This window comes from Eulemur rufifrons, chromosome 12, assembly GCF_041146395.1.
Source record: "Eulemur rufifrons isolate Redbay chromosome 12, OSU_ERuf_1, whole genome shotgun sequence".
Lineage (NCBI taxonomy): Eukaryota > Metazoa > Chordata > Mammalia > Primates > Lemuridae > Eulemur > Eulemur rufifrons.
The window spans coordinates 15,829,611-15,850,275 of NC_090994.1; the positions used below are offsets into that span (position 1 = coordinate 15,829,611).

The window sequence follows — 20,665 nt, forward strand, 5'->3', positions numbered from 1 at the left end:
TTTACTGAGTTTTGTTTTTTTAACCCGGATCTGGTGAATTACAAATGGTTAAATATTTTTAAACATGGATTTTGTTACCACCGTCTGGTTCAGAAATTCAGCTGCTGCTTTGCTGTTGCTGTATTACTTTGAAGTAAATATGTGTGTTTAGGTCCAATGAAAGAGATAGGCATGACCCAAAATGCTTAGAAAACATATGTTTCAAGTAAAAAGCTTACTCCTTTTAATGTCACCTAAAACAAAACAAAACTGCAACCAAACTGTAATGGCAGATTTCTATTGTAAAATATAATAGGTAAAATACGGGTTACAAGAAGGATTGAGGTTTTAGGTGACTTTTGGAGGAACATCAGGCTTTCAGTATATTGCCTCTATCACTCATTAAAAGCTACAAAAATGAAAACTCCCGTCATATAATTGTCAAACTGAATTAAATAAAATATTCCTTTACTTCTTGTTTAAAGGGGATTCTGAAGTTCCCAAAGTATGCAAAAAAAAAAAAAAAACCCTGTGCTTTTCATAGTAGCTATTTCTTTTGTTTTCCTCTCCTTTGCATGTGATCACCCAGCAACTAAATAAAGATAGAGTTACCAGCTTTTATTTAATTTGTGAGTTTGCTTTATGATAAAGACTCTTTACAAGCCAAATCTTCACATTGGAATTTCTTACTGGAATAAAAAAAAAAAATGTTGCTGCAAAAAAAAAAAAAAAAAAAAAAAAAAAAAAAAGCTCTATTCATTATGATGAAAGAGTAACTACAGTTACTTGCTATTTCATGCTACTTACTTTTGAGTCAGTTTATAAACATCTGGAAAATAATTAAGTTCCTTGTTTACATTCAAGTATGAAATAATATAGAAAGTCTTTGTAAGATCTCACTGCATCTTTTCAAGCCACGGCTAGTTTTTATTATTCCAAGGCTGAAACTACCCAAGAGATGCAATTGCTCACCTTCCTAGCAGCTATGTCTTAATTCTGTGCAAGGCTATTGTTTTTTCATTTTAATGAAACCGCTGATTTGATAGTTTATGCATTAAAGGAAGAGAAAGAGCTTTGTAAACAGCGAAAATTGCCTCCCACATATTCCTGAAAAATTATGGGCTTCAGCCTGGAACTGTTAATGAATGAAAATTTGGGGTCATCAATGGCAGTGGCTCATAACTTATAATTGAATTATACTTATTTCGACAAATTTTTAATATATTTATTAATTTAATCATTGCTTGTGTAGTAGTAGTAGTAGTAGTAGTATAGCAACAATCTCTTCCCTTCATTTCCTCATCACTACACACCAGATGTAGCTGAGAAATGTTTTGGATTGATATTCTATTTGGATTTTACTTAAACAGTGATTCTCTTTTATAGGAGCCTCCATCTTTAAGAATTCTCTCTGGCTATTTTTTTTTTTTTTTTTTTATCAAATGTAGCATGTGTTACATTCATTCCTTTGCATATATGATAGTGACTGAGTTTCTGTTTCTAAAAATTTTTGATGGAGAGAATTATTGTAGAAGGTAGTTCTTTTTTGCTGCTTCACTACAGGGGCCCAGAGTTGCATGCATTACTATGTCTGTTAAACTTCTTGGAAGCAAGCCAGTATGTTATGGTGAGTTTCATATGTAGGTGGTAAGCCACTAAAAGGCTTGCACAGTATTACAACTATTCTAAGGGGAGGAAGCATTTGGAAATTCAGCAGTAAAGCAGCAGCACCAGCAGCAACAAGCACCCACGCTGGTAGTAAAGATAGGGCAGGTTCACAGTTAGCGTATTTCACAGTGTGAGCCAGTGAGCACGTAGCTTCCCATACTGCTGCCTGACGGAGGCAAACCAAAACTGACTGTACACTGCAAGATTTTTCTAGTTTCATGTTTATGATGTTAGGTCACGTGACTGTACTGTACCATAAGTTGCCAACTTTGCTTTACTCTAGAGAGGATCCTTTGCTGCAGTGCTTTTTTCTTTATTTCTTTCCTTCTTTCTTTTTTTTTTTTCTCTTGAAAGAGAAAGAAATTGTGCAATGTATGTTTATGCCTACACCATGCCGAGACGACACTTACCAGTAAATAATCTCTGTATCCCCGAGGTAAGATACTGTTTCTGCTTTCCCTGCACAGTGCTGCTGCAGCACGGAGCTGATCCAAACATTCGGAACACTGATGGGAAGTCAGCCCTGGACCTGGCAGATCCTTCAGCAAAAGCTGTCCTTACAGGTAAGAAAACAGAGAGCTACCAAATTGTTGTATCTGTGTAACTGCTGGCTTGATTTTATAAAATTTTTAGACACTGAGTTTTTCTTGCCGCTGATAAAGCTAAACAAATCCGTATGCCATTGTCTACTACTTTATTATTGGTTTGCTATCTGTCTCATTGATGGCTATGCTATCATAAGCATAAACAGTAAGATTGCTTGTCCTGCTTACAGTTACAGCATTAAATCGTAACATATATCATTCACTCCTATTTTAGTCATTTTATGGTTTATAGCATAATTTTTCTGTGCCTCATCCTCTCAATTGTTTCTTTTTAAGACCTTTACTGTTGAGCAAGCAAGGGCATTTGTATTGCTATAAAAGTAGTTTTGATTGGAAAGACAACCTGCTGCCTTCTTCCTTGGATCGATAGTTAAATAAAATATGCTGCTGCTTCTCCCTTGCCACCCCATTTATACTTCTATCGTATGTTTCCACTTTTACCACGGTAGCTAAGTTATTTTTAATGAGGCATATATTATCTTTTTACTTCAGATAATGTAAATTTGTGGCTTCAATGTTAGTTTTACTAAAGCAAATGCCAAGAACCAGCAAAGAAGAAATGCTAGACTAGAAGGAATCTCTTGTAACAATATAGAAAATAACGCTCTAAGTTATATGATCTTGAGCAACTGTTTTCATTGATCTTCATTCTCAAAATGCTGCATTGGATCTCTTTTTGTTTTTATTCTTAGCATCTGAGTCCTGCTGCCTTTGCCCTCTTTTACTTAACTGACCTTTGTAATTTGGATCCTCTGTCACTGCAGTGCTAACAGTATTGTTTTAGGTTGTGTGAAAGTAAATGACTTTTAGCTACCTTTCAAATTTGCCTGCGTTTGAAGAAAATAAATCTTCTGTTCTTGTTTAAGTTTAGAGTCCATGCTGTGCATTTTTAGCAAAGATATCGAAGTGAATGGAAAACGTTTATGTATAGAAAGCTTTGAAAATATGTAGAATTTTGCTTAATTACTCTGCAAAAGACAGCTTCCCACTGTGCTAAAATTAATATAATTACTGCTAAATCAGAATAATATGATTTTTCTCAATTAATAGAAGGTTAGTGTATTCAGTTGAATCAAGATAACAAACTCTAGAGGAATGAAGCTATTTAAATCAGTGTAGATAAGAAGAAATTTAAATATAAATATACAATTTTAAATAATGAAATTAAAATACATGGCCTCAGGCCTGCTTAGATTCTACAGCCTTTCAGTCTCTTAACAAAGCCCTGGGCAACAACAGCAGCCTTAGAGTGGTCTCTGACCAAAGGAGAAATATAGTGCATAGTAACAGAGGTATATTATAAATGCTGAGCAAGACTGTCTATATCTAAATGTCCTCCCTCTGACCTTCCTCTCCAACTCTCAACACGTGCCTTGTCCATTTGTTAGTTTCATTTAATGCAACACTGCTTTTTAGATCCACTTTTACATTTCTGAAAGGCAAAGTTTAAATGTAAGTTATTAACAAGAAGCTATCTCCTAATTTGTGATGAATTTCAGGGGAGATTATATTAGATGTTGTTAGTTTGGGAAAGGGCTTTGGCATAATCACTCATGGAGACTGAAGATTCCTGGAGGACAGATACCATATCCATTAAAGTTGATTTGAAAGCCATCTAGCATCGTACTTTGCTTAGATAGGAAGATATTAAATTCTTCTTGATCATAATACTGATTTCATTAATTGTCCTTTTCAAGAATATATACTTTTTTGGAAATGACATACAACTTTTCAGATATGATTTAAAAGAAAAACAAAGTCTAGAAACAGTGGTTAATTTTGTTGAAAATGTAAGTTAGGTCTACTTATACATTCCTATTATATAATGCAGTGAAATAATACTTAAGTGAAATGTATTCCAGAATGTTTTTCTGCCCATATAGGTTGTCTACAAAGCAATTCTTTCCAATGGAATTATGTACAAGTATTATTTCTAAAGTTAAGGTTAAAATATTAAGCATTGATTTAAAAAGAAGGTATCTTTTGAAAGGAATGTCTTACAGTTATTAGAGATTGTTTGGAGTGATGTGTCATTTCTTATTTTTATGCCAGATGCAGTTGTACTACCATTACTTACCTTGAAAGTGAAGTTTTTGTTCTTAAATGTTTTCTCTTTGGGAATTTATTTGCTGAAAATCTCTTTCCCGATATCCCAGCTTTTATGTTACTATTAATACTTCAGTGCATTAGCCAAAACTGTGTGTATTTATGTATCTTCCTTACATGAAATTAACAAAATGACAATCTCTTTTTATAAAACATTTAAAAATATGTGACTAACACCCCCTTATACATAAAGGATGCATGGTTTTTATAAAGCTGTACAAAGCAATCCTTAGTTTTACAGTTAAGAGACCCCAGCATATATAGCTATTTGCTTTGGATACTACACTTAAGTACTTAAGAGACAATTATTAATGAGACTTATCAGACTCTTTGCTAAATTGCTGTGTAAGTGAATGATATGCTTATAAGAAATATTGGGGGGATTTTTTGTTTTTTGTTAATGATTCAAGTTCTGGGCAGTCACCTGAAGGACTTGGAGGTATTTGGGGTTTTTGTTTGTTCATTTGTTGTTGTTTTTTTTAAAAAAAAACAACAAAGATGTGAAAAGTCCCAAACAGCCTATGTAAATTTTACTGAAGAGGAGTTTTGGTGTGTTGTGATCACAAAGTTTTTAATAAAAATAACATTTTGGCCTTTTTTTCTGATTATTAAAATATACTATATATATTCATTTGGAAATGGATGGAAATAGGAAAAGCACGAAAAAGAAAAAGTCATTCATAATTCTACCACCTAGAGATAACATTTTATTTATTAATATAACCTTTTTTCTATGACCTTTTTTTTACATCCCCCACTCTTCTCTCTCTTTAATTAAATCAGCCTCATATATTTCATGCTGATTAATATTAATAATATGTATATATTTTTAATTTAGTTACATGAATGTTTCCAGAAGGCATTAAGTATTCTTGTTTTTTTTTTTTTTGAGACAGAGTCTCACTTTGTTGCCCAGGCTAGAGTGAGTGCCGTGGCGTCAGCCTAGCTCACAGCAACCTCAAACTCCTGAGCTCAAGTGATCCTCCTGTCTCAGCCTCCCGAGTAGTTGGGACTACAGGCATGCACCACCATGCCGGCTAATTTTTTCGATATATATATTTTTAGCTGTCCATATGATTTCTTTCTATTTTTAGTAGAGATGGGGTCTCGCTCTTGCTCAGGCTGGTTTCGAACTCCTGAGCTCAAACGATCCGCCCACCTCGGCCTCCCAGAGTGCTAGGATTACAGGCGTGAGCCACCGCGCCCGGCCAGGCATTAAGTATTCTTTTGCAGCATCAGTACGTAATGACTTCATACATATCCTTCCATGTGTATATTTTAGTTTTTTGAGTGAATCCCCTAGTGTTTAGCATTTAGGTAGGTTGTTTTCAGCCTTTATTCTTCTTTGTGAATTTAGAGTCATTTTATCAATTCTGTTGGAATTGTGCTCTTTACCAGATTGTCTTAGCATCCACAAGCATGGTGGATGTCTCTACTCTTGATTTTGAAGAATGTGAGGGTTTGGAGAATGAGGATCTTCTCCTTTGAAAGGCTGTACTGCATATGGTACTATTGTCGGACCGCCACATTTAAAAGTTAAAGGTGGTTGACAAAGAGAATGTTCATGGAAGAGGGCTAGGGCGTAGGGTGTTTATTAATCATGTAAAGGAGATTCTCTGGGGCATAGTGGAAAGGATAGAGAGGAGCGGTGAGAAGTTGAGTCAGGAAAAGAGGTAAGGGCAGATTGAGACTGAGAATTTGGAAAAGGACAGGTGACCAAAGGAGAGTTTATCATTGGAAGGACCAAGGATAATGCAGATGTAAAGTGGGTGAGTTTAGATGGTCACAAGGTTGCTAAGATAATTGGTCCTAGTGGCATCCTGATAGATTTAGGGGTAAGGGAATGCGGAAGAAGGATATATTTGCACTAAGGTGTCTCAAGAATAAATAAGCTTTAACCTGAATTCACTGCACTTCTGAGGAAATCATAGATTAATGTGATTGATGGGCAGCCTCCCAGTCTCCTCCAGAAGGAATCAGCTGTGGCTCAGGCCACCAGGCAATACGGAGGAGTCTGGTGTATTCTTGCTGAGACTGGTTTGATAAGTCAGCAAAATATGTCTGGAATCCTACCCCTTTTTTCCCTACTCCACTGCTTCTTACTGCTTTGCAGATTAAGACTAAAATCTTTAGCATGGTCAGTGAGAACTTAAATGATCTAGACCCTGCCTACCTAGGTTTGACTTCTAGGTTTTTCTCAGGCCAAAATTTAGGATTCCTTTCTTTTCCTCACATCTGGTATCCAGCGTAGCAGTAATTCAGGTTTACTGTCCTTCCGGATCCCCAATCTGACCATTCCTCACCACCTTCACTGCTTTTAGCTGGTCCATGTCTTCATCCTCTCTGTCATTTCAGCAGTAGCCTCATAATAGGTCTCTCTGCCTCTACTTTAACCCCACTCTCCTCACTATGTATAGTTGGAGTGGTCTTTCTAAAGCAGCTCCGTGATCAGAACATTTTTTAATATAGTCCCATTCATTACCCCTGAATAAAATCTAAATTCTTTAACCATGGCCTGTCATGATCTGGATCCTGCCTTGCATATCTCTGATCTTGTCTTCTGCTGTGTTCTCCCTTGATCTGTTTGCTTCACCTGCAGCTGGGAGTGCTTGGTGTCCCTCACACAGGTACACCTTCTGTCTATGCTGACACACACTATTTACTGAAACTGGAGCACTCCCCAGAACTTCCATCAGTCAAATCTCTTCTCGGATGTCTACTCCTTTTTGTCCCCAGTCCTATTAGCTTACTTTATTTTCTTCATGGATTTATTGATATCTGAAATTGCAAGTTTTGTTGTTGTTTGCCCCAGTAGAAGGAAAGCTTCACAAAGGTTTGGACTTTCGTCTGTCTTGTTCACTTCTTTATCCCTAGGACTTAGAAGATTACATAAAATGATTACATAAACAAATACATTTAAGGTCTGATTACTGGTAACTAAGGGCAGCATAGTTTCCAAGTTCTGCAAATACTCATTATCCATTAATTATATGACATCTCATGCTATTTGTAATAGTCTTAATAAATTTCCTGTTTCCTAAAAATTTTGTTTTGGATTGCTTATAGTCATGTACATCTCTTAAAACATAAGTGCACTTAAAAATGTTTTAATTGGTATGATGGATGATTTACTGAGTTTTATCAACAGATTTCTTAGATGGCTCCTTTGATTGAGAACATTCTGATTCTAGAAAGATAAAACTGCCTGCAGCTGTCACATCAGACTTCCAGATGTCAAATCAGGGCCTAATTTTTACTCTTTTCTTTTGGCCATTGTTCTGTGAATATGCTGTTTTGCACATTAGCTATACTACAGTCTGGCACATTGCATACCACGTGTAGTACATTTTTACTATCAGCCCACATGATTAGATAGATTTCTCATGCCATTAATCTGAACTTAAGGAGTTACTTATATTGGTTGTTAGCAAGTCTAATTGCGAGCATGCATCCTAGAAAATAAACCATAAGCAGCAGTAAACCTTACATTACTTTTCAAGAAAAGTTGGAAATTTATCCACCTGAATTTTAGTAGGGAAAAATTGTTACATTAAGATGAATTTCTGATTTTTAAAACATTACCCATAGTATTATAGCAAAGGAAGTTAAAACTTGTCGAAATAAAACAACATAACACTCATTTTAAAGATATACTGAAAATGTTAATTTCTTGACTAATTTTTAAGAATTTTATTAATAGTTTAATCTGTTCATAATTTTGGACATGAATAGGAAAATTTAACATTTATTATTAAAAGTGGTTGAAATATTTTTTTGGAATTTTAAAAATATGACAATTTAGGAAAAGAATTTAAAACTAGTACCCTTTTTAAAAAGATCATATCTGACATAGTACACATTGATTTAACTTTTTTTTTTTTTTTTGAGACAGAGTCTCACTTTGTTGCCCGGGCTAGAGTGAGTGGCATGGCGTCAGCCTAGCTCACAGCAACCTCAAACTCCTGGGCTCAAGCGATCCTACTGCCTCAGCCTCCCGAGTAGCTGGGACTACAGGCACGCGCCACCATGCCCGGCTAATTTTTTCTATAAATATTTTTGTTGTCCATATAATTTCTTTCTATTTTTAGTAGAGACGGGGTCTCGCTCTTGCTCAGGCTGGTCTCGAACTCCTGACCTTGAGCGATCCACCCGCCTCGGCCTCCCAGAGTGCTAGGATTACAGGCGTGAGCCACCGCGCCCGGCCCTGATTTAACTTTTAAAGTGTTATTCGCACCTTGAATGAATAGGTCAAAGGCTTATGTGAAACTAGGAGATTCTTCTTTTTAGCAGCTATTTGTTTAATAGTTCATATTGAATTGTTATTTAGCCTACTTGCAGGAAGCTAAACTTTCTTTTAAGAAGTTAGATAGCTTTATATAAAATACAGTAACAATACTAACTGATACCCGCTGAATCATTCTATGAGCTGGGCCCTGTTCGAAGGGCATTGAGTCCTCACAATGAAGGTATGAGGTAGATATTATTATTATAGTCATTTTTACAGATAGAGAAGTTACTTTTACAAATTCACAAAGCCATCAAGGAGAATTATTGAGATTTGAACTCAAGCACTTTGGATCCAGGATCAGTGAGTGCTCTTATGTATGCAGATCAGATTTTTTACCTGTTTATTCATTTGGACAGACATGGTCCAGGCCAAAATAAAAATAAAATCAAACTGGCTCATAGATTAAGGGCTTAAATCCAGTCTGTTAATATAATGTTTCTTTACTTTTTTTGATTAAAGATTCTTCCTTTCAAAAAAGGAAAATTTACCTACTATTACCTGCAAGATTCATCATCCTATTATTATAATATAATGAATTAATTTGGTAATAAATTGATTTAACTTTATATAGTATTCTTCCCTTACCCGCAGGGATGCTTTCCAAGACCCCCAGTGGATGGCTGAAACCGTGAATAGTTTCAAGCTCTATGTAGACTGTTTTCTCCTATATATACATGCCTATGATAAAACTTAATTTATAAATTAGGCACAGTAAAAGATTAACAATAAAAATAAAATAGATCAATTATAATGATATACTATTAAATAATGAAAGTTACATGAATGTGTTATCTCTCCCGCTCTTTCTCACAGTGTCTTTATTGTTCTGTACTCACAATTTTCAGATTTCAGTTGACTGTGGGTAACTGAGTCTGCCAGTAACTGAAATCACGAAAAGCAAAACTGCAGATAAGGGGGTAGTATTGTAAATGTTCTTCTTAAGTCTTTGCTCTCTAGTCAGTGGGCTTGATTAAAATTCTTTTGATACTTTAAAAAAAACCAACTATTTAGACTCTATAAGGAAAGATATAGTATTTAAAATGTTTGAGCTATCTGTAGGTGAGGGACAGATCAAATCATGTAAATACGCCTTAAATGAGCTACAGACTTCATATGTACAGGCATATTTTAGAGGTAATGCAGGTGTGGTTCTAGACTACTGCAGTGAAGCAAATATCAAAATAAAGTTGAGTCGCACAAAATTTTTGGTTTTCCAGTGCATATGAAAGTTATATTTACAGTATACTGTAGTCTGTTAAGTGTGCAATAGCATTATGTCTAAAAAAGGTACATACCTTAATTAAAAATGCTTTATTGCTAAACATGCTAATAAAGTGAGCACATGCTATTGGAAAAATGGCACCATAGACTTGCTGGATGCAGGGTTGCCACAAACCTTCCATTTGTAAAAAAAAAAAAAAAAAAAAAAACATGGTATCTGCAAAGCACATTAAAACATGGTATGTTGTGTATGGAGTGGGAGGAAGTAGCAACTGTCTCACTTTCTGTTTAGATAACTCCAGCATTCTAGGACTTCAAGTCCTTCCCATCAACTTTTTTGTGTAATTAAAGCCATCAGGCTTATGTCATTAAAACCAGCATTATCTTTCAACTCATCAAAAATGATGTATTTTTGAAGCCTGATAACTTAGTGTGTACTCTGAGAGCAGCTGTCATTTTCCCCTAGTAAACTGTAGCAACTCTATAGCATTTTTAGTGCAATTTGGATTAGAATTTCAACTATAACCAAATTGCTGCTATTTTAAATGGTTCTTTTAAAATTTATTATAATAACTTACTATAAATATTTGCTTTCTTAAAATAGCACATGTGACATTAGAATTCATTAATGCTTTGCAATCATAATGGTTACTACCTCTATTCTTTGAGATTATTATTAAACATTCAGTTTGACATAATTGTAGATTCATATGCAATTGTAAGAAATAAGAAATAGTAAATAGGTCCCCTGTACCCTTTGCCCAGTTTCCCCTAGTGGTAGCATCTTACAAAACTATAGCATAATATCACAACCAGAATATTAACATTGATACAATCAAGATATAGAATACTTCCATCATTGGAGATATTCTGTAGTTCTCTCTACTTGTAATATCTTTATCTAGTTTTGTTATTAGGGTAATACTGGCCTTATAGAATGAGTTAGGAGGTGTTCCCTTTGCTTTTATTTTCTGGAAGAGACTGTGAAGTGTTAGAATTCCGGGTGACTCTCAGTATCCTCAGGGGATTTGTTCCAAGACCCTCTGCAGGTGTGGCCACCCAAGTCCCTTACATTAAAATAAAATGGCATAGTATTTACATGTAACTTATACATAATCCTCCCATAAACTCTAAACCATCTCTAGATTACTTATATTACCTAATATAGTATAAATGCTATGTAGTTTTGTTTTATTGTATTTTTATTTGTATTTTTTTATTGTTGTATTTTTTTTTGTTTTTTTTCCCCTAAAAATATTTTTAATCCTCAGTTAGTTGAATTGAGGGCTGCAGAACCCACAGATATGAAGGGAAGGCTATATTTCTTCCTTAAATGGTTGGTGGAATTCAGTAGTGAAACCATTTGGGCCAGGTGCTTTCTTTTTTATTACTATATTGATTCAGTTTTTAAATAGATGTAGAAATAATCAGGTTATTTATTTCTCCTTGTGTGAGTTTTAGTAGTTTATGTCTTTCAAGGAATTGGTCGATTTCATATAAGTTGTCAAATTTCTGTGTAGAGTTGTTTGTAGTTTTTTTATTAGACGTTTGATGTCTGCAGGATCTGTAGTGATATCTCCTGTTTCATTCCTGATAGTGGTAGTTTGTGCTTTCTCTTTTTCTTTGTCAATTTTATTGATCTTTTCAGATAACCAATTCTTCATTTTATTATTTATTTTATTTATATATACCTAATTTTTTTTTCTATCTTCTTACAACTACAGTCAAATCATTCACCTTGTCTCTTCTTAATACCAGTGATACATCCAAACTCTTGATTTTTAAGTATTTTAAAATATGACCCTCATATCTTATCCTTCCATCTCTCTAATTCTGTTATTCTATAAATGATTGGATTTCACCGAGACCTCCCATCAGTAGCCTCCACCATTTTTTTAATGCATTATCCCTTCATTTCTTCATCTCTTTATTGTTCAGCTTAGATTTCATTGCCCACCATTGTCTTCCCTCCCTGACAAACTCTGTTAGCCAGTGACTGCCTCTCCTGTCAGTGTACTCATTTAGCAATACTACAGTATTTATTAAACCCAACCATAATATTACAAAATATATATTTGATCTTTGACTAGTTTCCTGGCATACAACTCCCAAAAATTTTTAGACTGTCCAAAGTAATGTCCTTTTGTATGCTAATGAATTGACTGGTGCCTGGCAACCCTTAGGTAGCTTCAGGATTGGGGCTGGTCACTGGATTGACCAAGGCATGATTAGAGGGTTGGGACTTTCAGCTCAATTTCTGGGGAGGGAGAGAGGCTGAAGGTTAAGTTGAACACCAGTGGCCAATGGTTTGATCAATCATGCGTATGTAACAAAACCTCCATAAAAACCCAAAAGGACAGTTCAGAGAGCTTCTGGAAGCTGAATATATGGAGGTTTCTAGAGGGTGGTGTGCCAGGGAAGCCATGGAAGCTCCTCTGCTCCTTCCCATACCTTTCCCTATGCATCTCTTCATCTATATCCTTTGTAATATTCTTTGTAACAAACCAGTAAATGTACTTCCCTGAATTCTGTGAGCCACTGTGGCAAATAAATCCAAGAAAGGAGTCGTGGGAACCCCCATTTATAGCTGGACCATCAGAACACAGGCAAAACAACCTGGGACCTGTAACTGGCATCAGAAGTGGAGGGCAGTCTTGTGGGACTGAGCTCTCAACCTGTGGCATCTGATGCTGTCTCCAGGGTAGATAGTGGCAGAATTGAATTAGAGGACACCCAGCTGGTATCCACTGCAGAATTGGTTGCTGGCTTGGTGCATGAGGAAAAAAAAAAAAAAACCCTGCATTTGGTCAGAAAAGTCTTCTGTGTGGATTGTGGTGGTGTCAGAACAGAGGAAAAACTTTTTATGTTTTCTGCTTTCTAACTATTTGCCTATTTTATTGCTTTACTCAAGAAATGAATGTGGTTGGAAAAAAGAAAAAATATATATTAATATGTAGTTGTCTGATTTTACTTTCTAATCATAACTATAAATCTCAAATGGGTTTTTATCCTTGCCTCAGCCATTTCTCTCCTCGAATCTTTAGCACCCCTCAAGTCCTTCCTCTCAGCTTATTTCTTTTTTCATATTTCATTGAAAAAGTAAATGCTGTCAAACAGGAATTTACTGCTATCACCAATCCCACCATTTTAGCTGCAGCTGTACTCTATGCTCTGCCTGCCTTCTGCTCATGGAAGAGAAGCATCCTCCTTCCTTCCAAGTCCATCCCCCTTCTACTTTTGCTCTGCGTTTCATCCGTACCACCTACTCAAGGACTTGGTTCCCGTGGTTATGCTCTGCATTGATTTATATCCATCTGCATATATGTATATGAATTCTGGAGGCTCACTTCTTTACAAAAATAAAAATGAAAATGAAAACAACTTTTATTGATCTTTACGCCACTCTCTAGTCAACCATCTTTCTGTTTCCCTTTAGAGCATAAGGAGTTGTCCATGCTTACTCTCTACTTTCTCACTTCTCGGTCTCAGCCAGATTCACCTGGTCCTGTTTTGTCCCTATCCACTGTATTGAAATATCTTGTTTTGTGTTTTCCTTCCTGAGTTTTTAACAAACTCCATCTTGCACATGCAGTGATTACTTCCGCCCGCAGCCTTTCAGCAGCGTAAAAATTTAAAAACTTTGGTTTTTTTTTAAACAGTCTTCTCATAGCTTCCAGAATACCATATCCTCCTGCTTTTTTGTCTCATTTCATCAATGGATCATTCTCATACTAATTCTCCTCTGCTCATCTGGTGGTTTGTTTGTTAAGTCCATGGTACTCTGTAGATCCTAGAATCTGTAAGTTCCACCTTCAAGCTGCTGTTAAATAAACTAGCAAACTTACTCTTTAAAAGATTGTTTTAAAAAAACAAATCCCTGTCACATTAATAGGGAGAAAAAAAACAACCTCTTGTGTATAAATCCATGCTATATAAAATCTCCCATCATAGAGTAAGCAAGGTCTGACCCATCCATACTAGTACCCCAATAATAGCCTTGGTTATTGAAGAAAAATTATAAATAATCAGTTGTATGCAGACTGTATTCAGAATTGTTATCATTGGGCTTCTGTCATCAAGGCAGAATAATCCTAGGTGAATGAAGTTATCTGCCAAGAAAGAGATTCTAAAACGTTTATATTCAATTGATGTTTATTGATTGCCTAATGCTCTAGATACACTCTCAGACTTTTTAAAAATATATTTTATGATTTATCCAGAAATTCTTTACTATATCTAAAGTAAAGCCTCCCTTTTACTGTGTTGTTTTTCCCCTTGATGAAGCAGTATATGCATTCTCACGAACTTTTATACAAGACCATCATTAATTTCCTTATTTTTGAACAAAACAAGTTTTAATTTTGTTGATTCTCATGAGGCTGTTATTTTAAACTAGATGTTCTTAGGTAAGATTGAAAGCCTCATATCTGTAAATGTGTTGATTTCAAATATTTCATTAAATAGTTAACTATTCATAAAGCAGTTTTCGTAACACTGTTAACATCCCAAATTTTTACATAGCAAGCATCCTCCTGTGCTTCTTAAGGGTGTCAAAGGGGTTTCATGAAAGATCTTCCCTCACCCCTATCCATGACATTGTCTCAGTAGTGAGCCATTTTAGGGTGTTTTAGGCAAGACAAAAGATTGAAAACCATCCAAGCCTGAGAACAACCCTACTCCATTGAGAGAGGATTTTTGTGGGTATGCTTTCACTTACTTGCTTAAGATCATAAAGTGTACTGATGAAAAAGAAGCCATTGCCAATTAATTTATAAAATAAGTTGTTATCTAATGTTGTGGGGAAAAAAAATCACTAAAAACTGGACTAATTTGGGGTTCTATCATTTAGATAAACAACCTTGTCTCTTTTTCTCTCTTTTTGTGGTAGACTTAACTAGGTGTCACAGTCAAAAGATAAATCTTCTACTTTAAAATATAAGGGGGTCATCTCTCATTCATTCTAGTCTATGCAATTTTAAGTTTTATATTTGTGAGCGTATTCTTATTTAATTTTTCTGTTTATTAAAATTTGATTTTTCATCTTATTCAGTCACAAAAGACTTTCCCAAAATCGTGGTAAAACAAAATCTGACATGGTTGGTTAATTTTTTTTTTTTCTTCAAGAAAAAGTGACAAACTTTTTAAGGATTTTTGCAGATACAGTTATGAAATGGCAATGATGTGTGCTTAAATGGTTTCCTCATTTACAAACCTTATAAAGAAAGAGAATATCAACATTAGCTTGTCTCTTCAAAAGTAATGAAATTCTTCATTAATATCTTTGACAAATCTTTGGGCACATTGTTAGTGGCAGCTTTATTTATCATTTATTTTTGTTTATCCCTAAAACTTAATGCTATTAAAGCTCAAAATTTGTAATTAGACCTTTGATAAGTAGAAAGATGCCAGACTTCGTGTATTAAAATACAAAGAAATTTTTATAGATTATACTGTTTAATTCAAATTCAGCTGTTCTTTTTGCCTCAAAGTTGCATTTTAAACCACTGGGCAATGCAGTTGAGCTATTTAAATTGTATGAGTCATATGTCATTACTAATGTCAAGCTTCTCTACTGCTATTTCTCCCAATTTTTATTTTGAAAATTCTCCAACTTACAGAAAAGTTTTAAAAAATAGTAAAATGAATACTTACATACTCTTCATGTAGAGTCACCAATTGTTAACATAGTTCAGGTTTGTTTTACATCTTTTCTCTCCATATATATATTTTTTCTTTTTAGTCTCTGAACCATTTGAGAGTTATTTGCAGACAGACATTGTGGTGCTTCATATGCAAATACTTTAGCATGTACCTTCTAAGAACAAGGAAATTCACTTACAGAACTAGAACATAATTTATCACACTTAAGAAATTGAGTATTAATACAACATTACTATCTAATGCACGACTCATCTTTCTACTGTTTTGTAAAAATATTTCTTAGCCTATGACCTTTCCTATCAATAATAGGTAATTCCATTTTTCAATAGCTTTGAGCCCCTTGGATCTTTCCATGGACACTTAGAAATTGTTCTATCATTTCACCTCTACTTAATTGTCACCTCTTTTCTGTAGATGTTCTTCGTATCTACTGAAACATATGCGTGTTTTCTTTTATTTCTTTTACTTTTGGTTCAGTGACATTACTACTATCTCTGTCTGTGTTATTCCTTACAGAGATAGTTGGATGTAGGTAGTAATTATGGAAAATGATGCATTACCACGTACATTAGTTGCTTAAGAAATTCATGATGAAACTGTTTTAAAAATCAAATTAAGACTTTTTAATCTCCCTTCCAAAAATGTACTATTGATCTTAAAGGAGTTGAATGCATTGGTGACCCAGACTGGATTTTCTAACAGTTTATGATTTTCAACAATAAAAACACATAAGCAATAGGTTATCCATTATTTATAATTGCAAAATATTGGAACCTACTTAAATGCCCAAATATAGGGGATTGGTTGAATACTCTGTGGTACATACACACAGTAGAGTATTTCACATCTGTAAAAAAATGAGATTCTTTATGAACTACTGATGGATTGTTTCCTAAGACATATTGTTTAGTGAAACAAAGTACAAAAGAGTGTTTATAATATGCCATCCATTTAGCACGAAACAATATGTGTGTGATAACTAGCCTCCAAAAAGTGCCCAATCACCCTGTCTCCTAGTATTCATACCTTTGTGTAGTCCTCTCCAACACTGTGCCGAGGTTATTCTGTGTGAGCAACAGCATTCAGCAGAGCTGATGTTATGTCACTTCCAGATGGTCATAAAAGACTAGGGCTCTCGTCCTGGGCTCTGTCTTTCTCATTCTCTTGGATCACTCGCTCTAGAGGAAGCAAATTGTTACCGCCCACGTAGGGCGGTACTAAAATCTCTGGCCAACAGCCAGTGAGAAGCTGAGGTCTGCCAACAACCACATCAGAATGCTTGGAAGCAGATTTTCCAAGTTAAGCCTTGAGATACGGTGTCCCCAGCCCACAGCTTGGCTGCAGCCTTGTGAGAAATACTGAGTCAGAATCAGCCACATAACCACTCCCAGATTCCTGACTCTCAGAAACTGTAATGAGATAAAATTTATTCTTTTAAGCTGCCAAGTCTTGAGGTAACTTGTTAGGCAGGAATAGATTTCTTTCCCCCCCCCCCCCCCAAAAGGAAACACAGGAAAGATAAACCAGAAAGCACTGAGGTTGATAGTTGGTTACCTGTAAGGAGGGTGGGGACTCTGGAAAGGAAAGTGGGAGTTAGGGAAGGCATTAACTAGAATATGTCATTTGGGTATGATTGTAATTTTTGGAAGCATGTTAATGCTTTTACATACTAAAAAAATTAAATCAAGGATGGGAAAGAAACCTAAAATATGAATGCAGACAGAAACAAATGAACCATCTGTATTTCAAATAAATAACCACACCGAAGGAAATAAAGAACTAATCTAATTAACTTCTGAACATAGTTCTTTGATTTTTGTGCCTTCAGTGAAGGTAGGAGGGAAGAAGAAAAGGGAAATTCAAACAATCCTTGAATTCTTTTTATTAAGTTTTTTTTCGTTTATTTTGGCAGTGTGTGCTGTAGTAATTCTGAAACTTTTTTACATATACTGTAGGATTGAGCAAATGAGTAAACGTGTTAGAAGCCAGGATCTTACTATGAAAGAAATACATAAATGTGGAGTAGGGAAAGACAAAGGAGAAGCTTGTGGAATTGGATTGAAGTAGTAGGTATCAGAATCATTGTGGGGGAAAATCTAGTTGTGCTGCAGAAAAGACTTAAAAGCAGCGAGACCCCAGCCAGGCACGGTGGCTCATGCCTGTAATCCTAGCACTCTGGGAGGCCGAGGCAGGAGAATCACTTGAGATCAGGAGTTCGAGACCAGCCTGAGCAAGAGTGAGACCCTGTCTCTACCAAAAAAGAAAAAAATCACCTGGGCTTGTAGTCCAGTTATTCGAGAGGCTGAGGCAGAAGGATCGCTTGAGCCCAGGAGTTGGAGGTTGCAGTGAGCTACAGTGACGGCCACTGCACACTACTCAGGGCAACAGAGTAAGAGTCTGTTTCAAAAAAAAAAAAGGCAGTGAGACCTCATTAGCAATGGAGCACACCTACTTCTCAGATCTTTGCTTCTACTTGCTATTTCCCTACATGCTATTTATTAAAAGGCACCAGAACTCTTTGAAAAAAATGACTGATTTCAAAGCTAGGACAGGGATAGTATAAAATAAGCCTGAAACATCTTGTTATGCTAGAAATTAAGGAAGTGCTCAAAAAATAATGGAGACATGTCAGAAGAACAGGAGCCATCTTGAAGGAGCTCCCACTGACAAATCTGTGATGATTTGACCATCAAAATAAATTATGATAGTGATGGATTATATAGCCCATTGTATAAAGGGAGTAGATGTATTCATACAGTGATAAATGAATGGATGGGGAAGGTCTCGTTCTTACTGTAGAATGCCTATTAATGTGGAAGGATGGTTGGAGTTGGAAAATCACTGTTTGCACCCATCATAGTAAAGACAGGTTAGGACAAGAATCACTGGTGAATACTAAATCTCAGAGCCAAGTTTGATGAGCAGCAGTGTATTTGCATGGTTCTCAGCATGTCTGTTCATAGATTAATTATTACTTGGGAAAAACAGTAACAATACAGTGGAGAAATCTGATAATACCTTTGTTGGGTATCAAAAATAACATCACTGAGACACATAAACCTTGTGTGTTGGCAGATGTAGTATCTGAGAAGGACACACCATCTCCTATGTTGTAATCTAGCCAGTGATGTGTAGCTAAATCTCCTGAGAAAACATTAGACAAATCCCAATTTAGGCACATTGTACAAAATAATTGGCCGTATTTTTCAAAAATGTCCATGTCTTGAAAGACAAAGGCTGAGAAACTATTCCAAATTAAGGGAGACTAAAGAGACATGACAACTAAATGCAAAAAGTATGATCTTGGGCTGGAGGAGAATTATGCTATAAAGGATATATATAATTGCAACAATTGACAAAATTAGCATATGTACTCTATATTAGATAAAAATATTGTACCAGTGTTACCTGAATTTAATTACTGCACTGTGGTTACATAAGAGAAATCTCGGGTTTTAGAAAATAGGCACTGAAGTATTAAAGGCAAAGAGAAACGATGTTCTGCGGCCTTCTCAAATGGTTCAGAAAAATTGATTGTTACATACACACATGCATAGACAGGGATAGACAGAAGAGAGATGATACAAAGTGCATGGCAAAAGATTAAAAATTGGTGAATCTGGACAAAGGTTATGCAGGAGCCTTCTATACTAATTTTGCAAATTTTCTCTGAAGTTTTTCTCTGTTTTTACTTAATTTCAAATGAAAAGTTTAAAAAAGTTATCACTCTGGCCCCCACCCTCCCAAAAAAAGAACACAGTTTGGTCGATAAATTATATGGTCACTCTATACTACTTTTCTGCTTTTTGACCTCAGATAGCCTCTTTTTTTTTTTTTTTTTAAATTACTAGTGTTTATGAACAGCTCGACCTTTTTTTCTTTTTCTTTACATTTTATTCTAACTCCATTGATGGTCTTTTACATTTATTATTGTCTCAAAATTAAATGACTATTTCTTTTCTATAAATAAAGATAGCAGTTCCTGGACCTCATTTTAGATCAGAACATTTTATGGGAAGGCTGGGCGCGGTGGCTCACACCTGTAATCCTAGCACTCTGGGAGGCAGAGGCAGGAGGATTGCTTGAGCTCAGGAGTTTGAGACCAGCCTGAGCAAGAGTGAGACCCCATCTCTACTAAAAATTGAAAAAATTAGCTGGGCATGGTGGCGCATGCCTGTAGTCCTAGCTACTCGAGAGGCCGAGACAGGAGGATGAAGATCACTTGAGCCCAGGAGTTTGAAGTTGCTGTGAGCTAGGCTGATTCTGTGACATTCTAGCCAGGGCAACAGAGTGAGACTCTTGTCTCAAAAAAAAAAAAAAAAAACATTTTATGTCACTATTATAATTGTTAACTTTCCTTGTTTTATATCCTATTCTGAAAAAAACTCGGGCATTAAATTTATTGAGGCTGTTTTGAAGCAGATGATATCTGTACCTTTTTGTTTTATCTTTTCCACAAAACCACACAACAGATTCAATGTTCCTAATTGGGTAAGAATACGTTCACTTCATTCTTTGAGGGTACATTCCTTTAGTTGGACACTAGATGGGTACTAACTAGTACCCAGGAAGCTTTTTAACCAAATTAGCCTCCTTAGCTTTGTGCATATGACTGTGATATGTGGGTGAACAATACTTTATATTCTCAGGGAAAGGAAGGATCGAGCCTACTTCGAATATCAGTAATTTAGAGTATCTTAATATCATATGTTTGATCATCAACCTCTGACAGCTTTAGACTTACTAGACTTTTTTTGATACGGACTTTGAAAGTCATCTGAATTGATAGTCTGATTTGGGCATGGAGAAAAATACAGCGAAGAATATACACAAGTCTTTGAAAGAGGAAAATGTATAATTATCTCAAATGACCATGACTGTTATTTTATATATGGAAATTTCTTTTAAAAGATGTAATATCCAGGAGATTAATTAGACAGAAAATCAATTCTACATAAGGAATGCTTTACAAATATAGACTGTCCATTGATTTGTAGATTATCAGAACTTGGTCATCTCCTGTTTGTATCATACTGCTTTTCTTTCTAAAGACAAATAACATTCTGTGTACCAGTTTTTGTTCATGTTCTTTCCCTCAGGTTTATTCTTTGTGGGGAAAAATGTATTGTTCTTTATA

General features: G+C 35.4%; 1 protein-coding gene across 1 annotated transcript in view; it reads left to right on the forward strand.

Moving 5' to 3' along the window:
* Positions 1-20,665, forward strand: part of TNKS (tankyrase) — a 179,453-nt gene that overhangs the window by 52,312 nt on the left and 106,476 nt on the right. Inside the window, exon 3 of the mRNA XM_069484945.1 lies at positions 2,115-2,210. Within this exon, the coding sequence (XP_069341046.1) occupies positions 2,115-2,210 (96 nt within the window). The remainder of the gene's footprint in view (positions 1-2,114; positions 2,211-20,665) is intronic.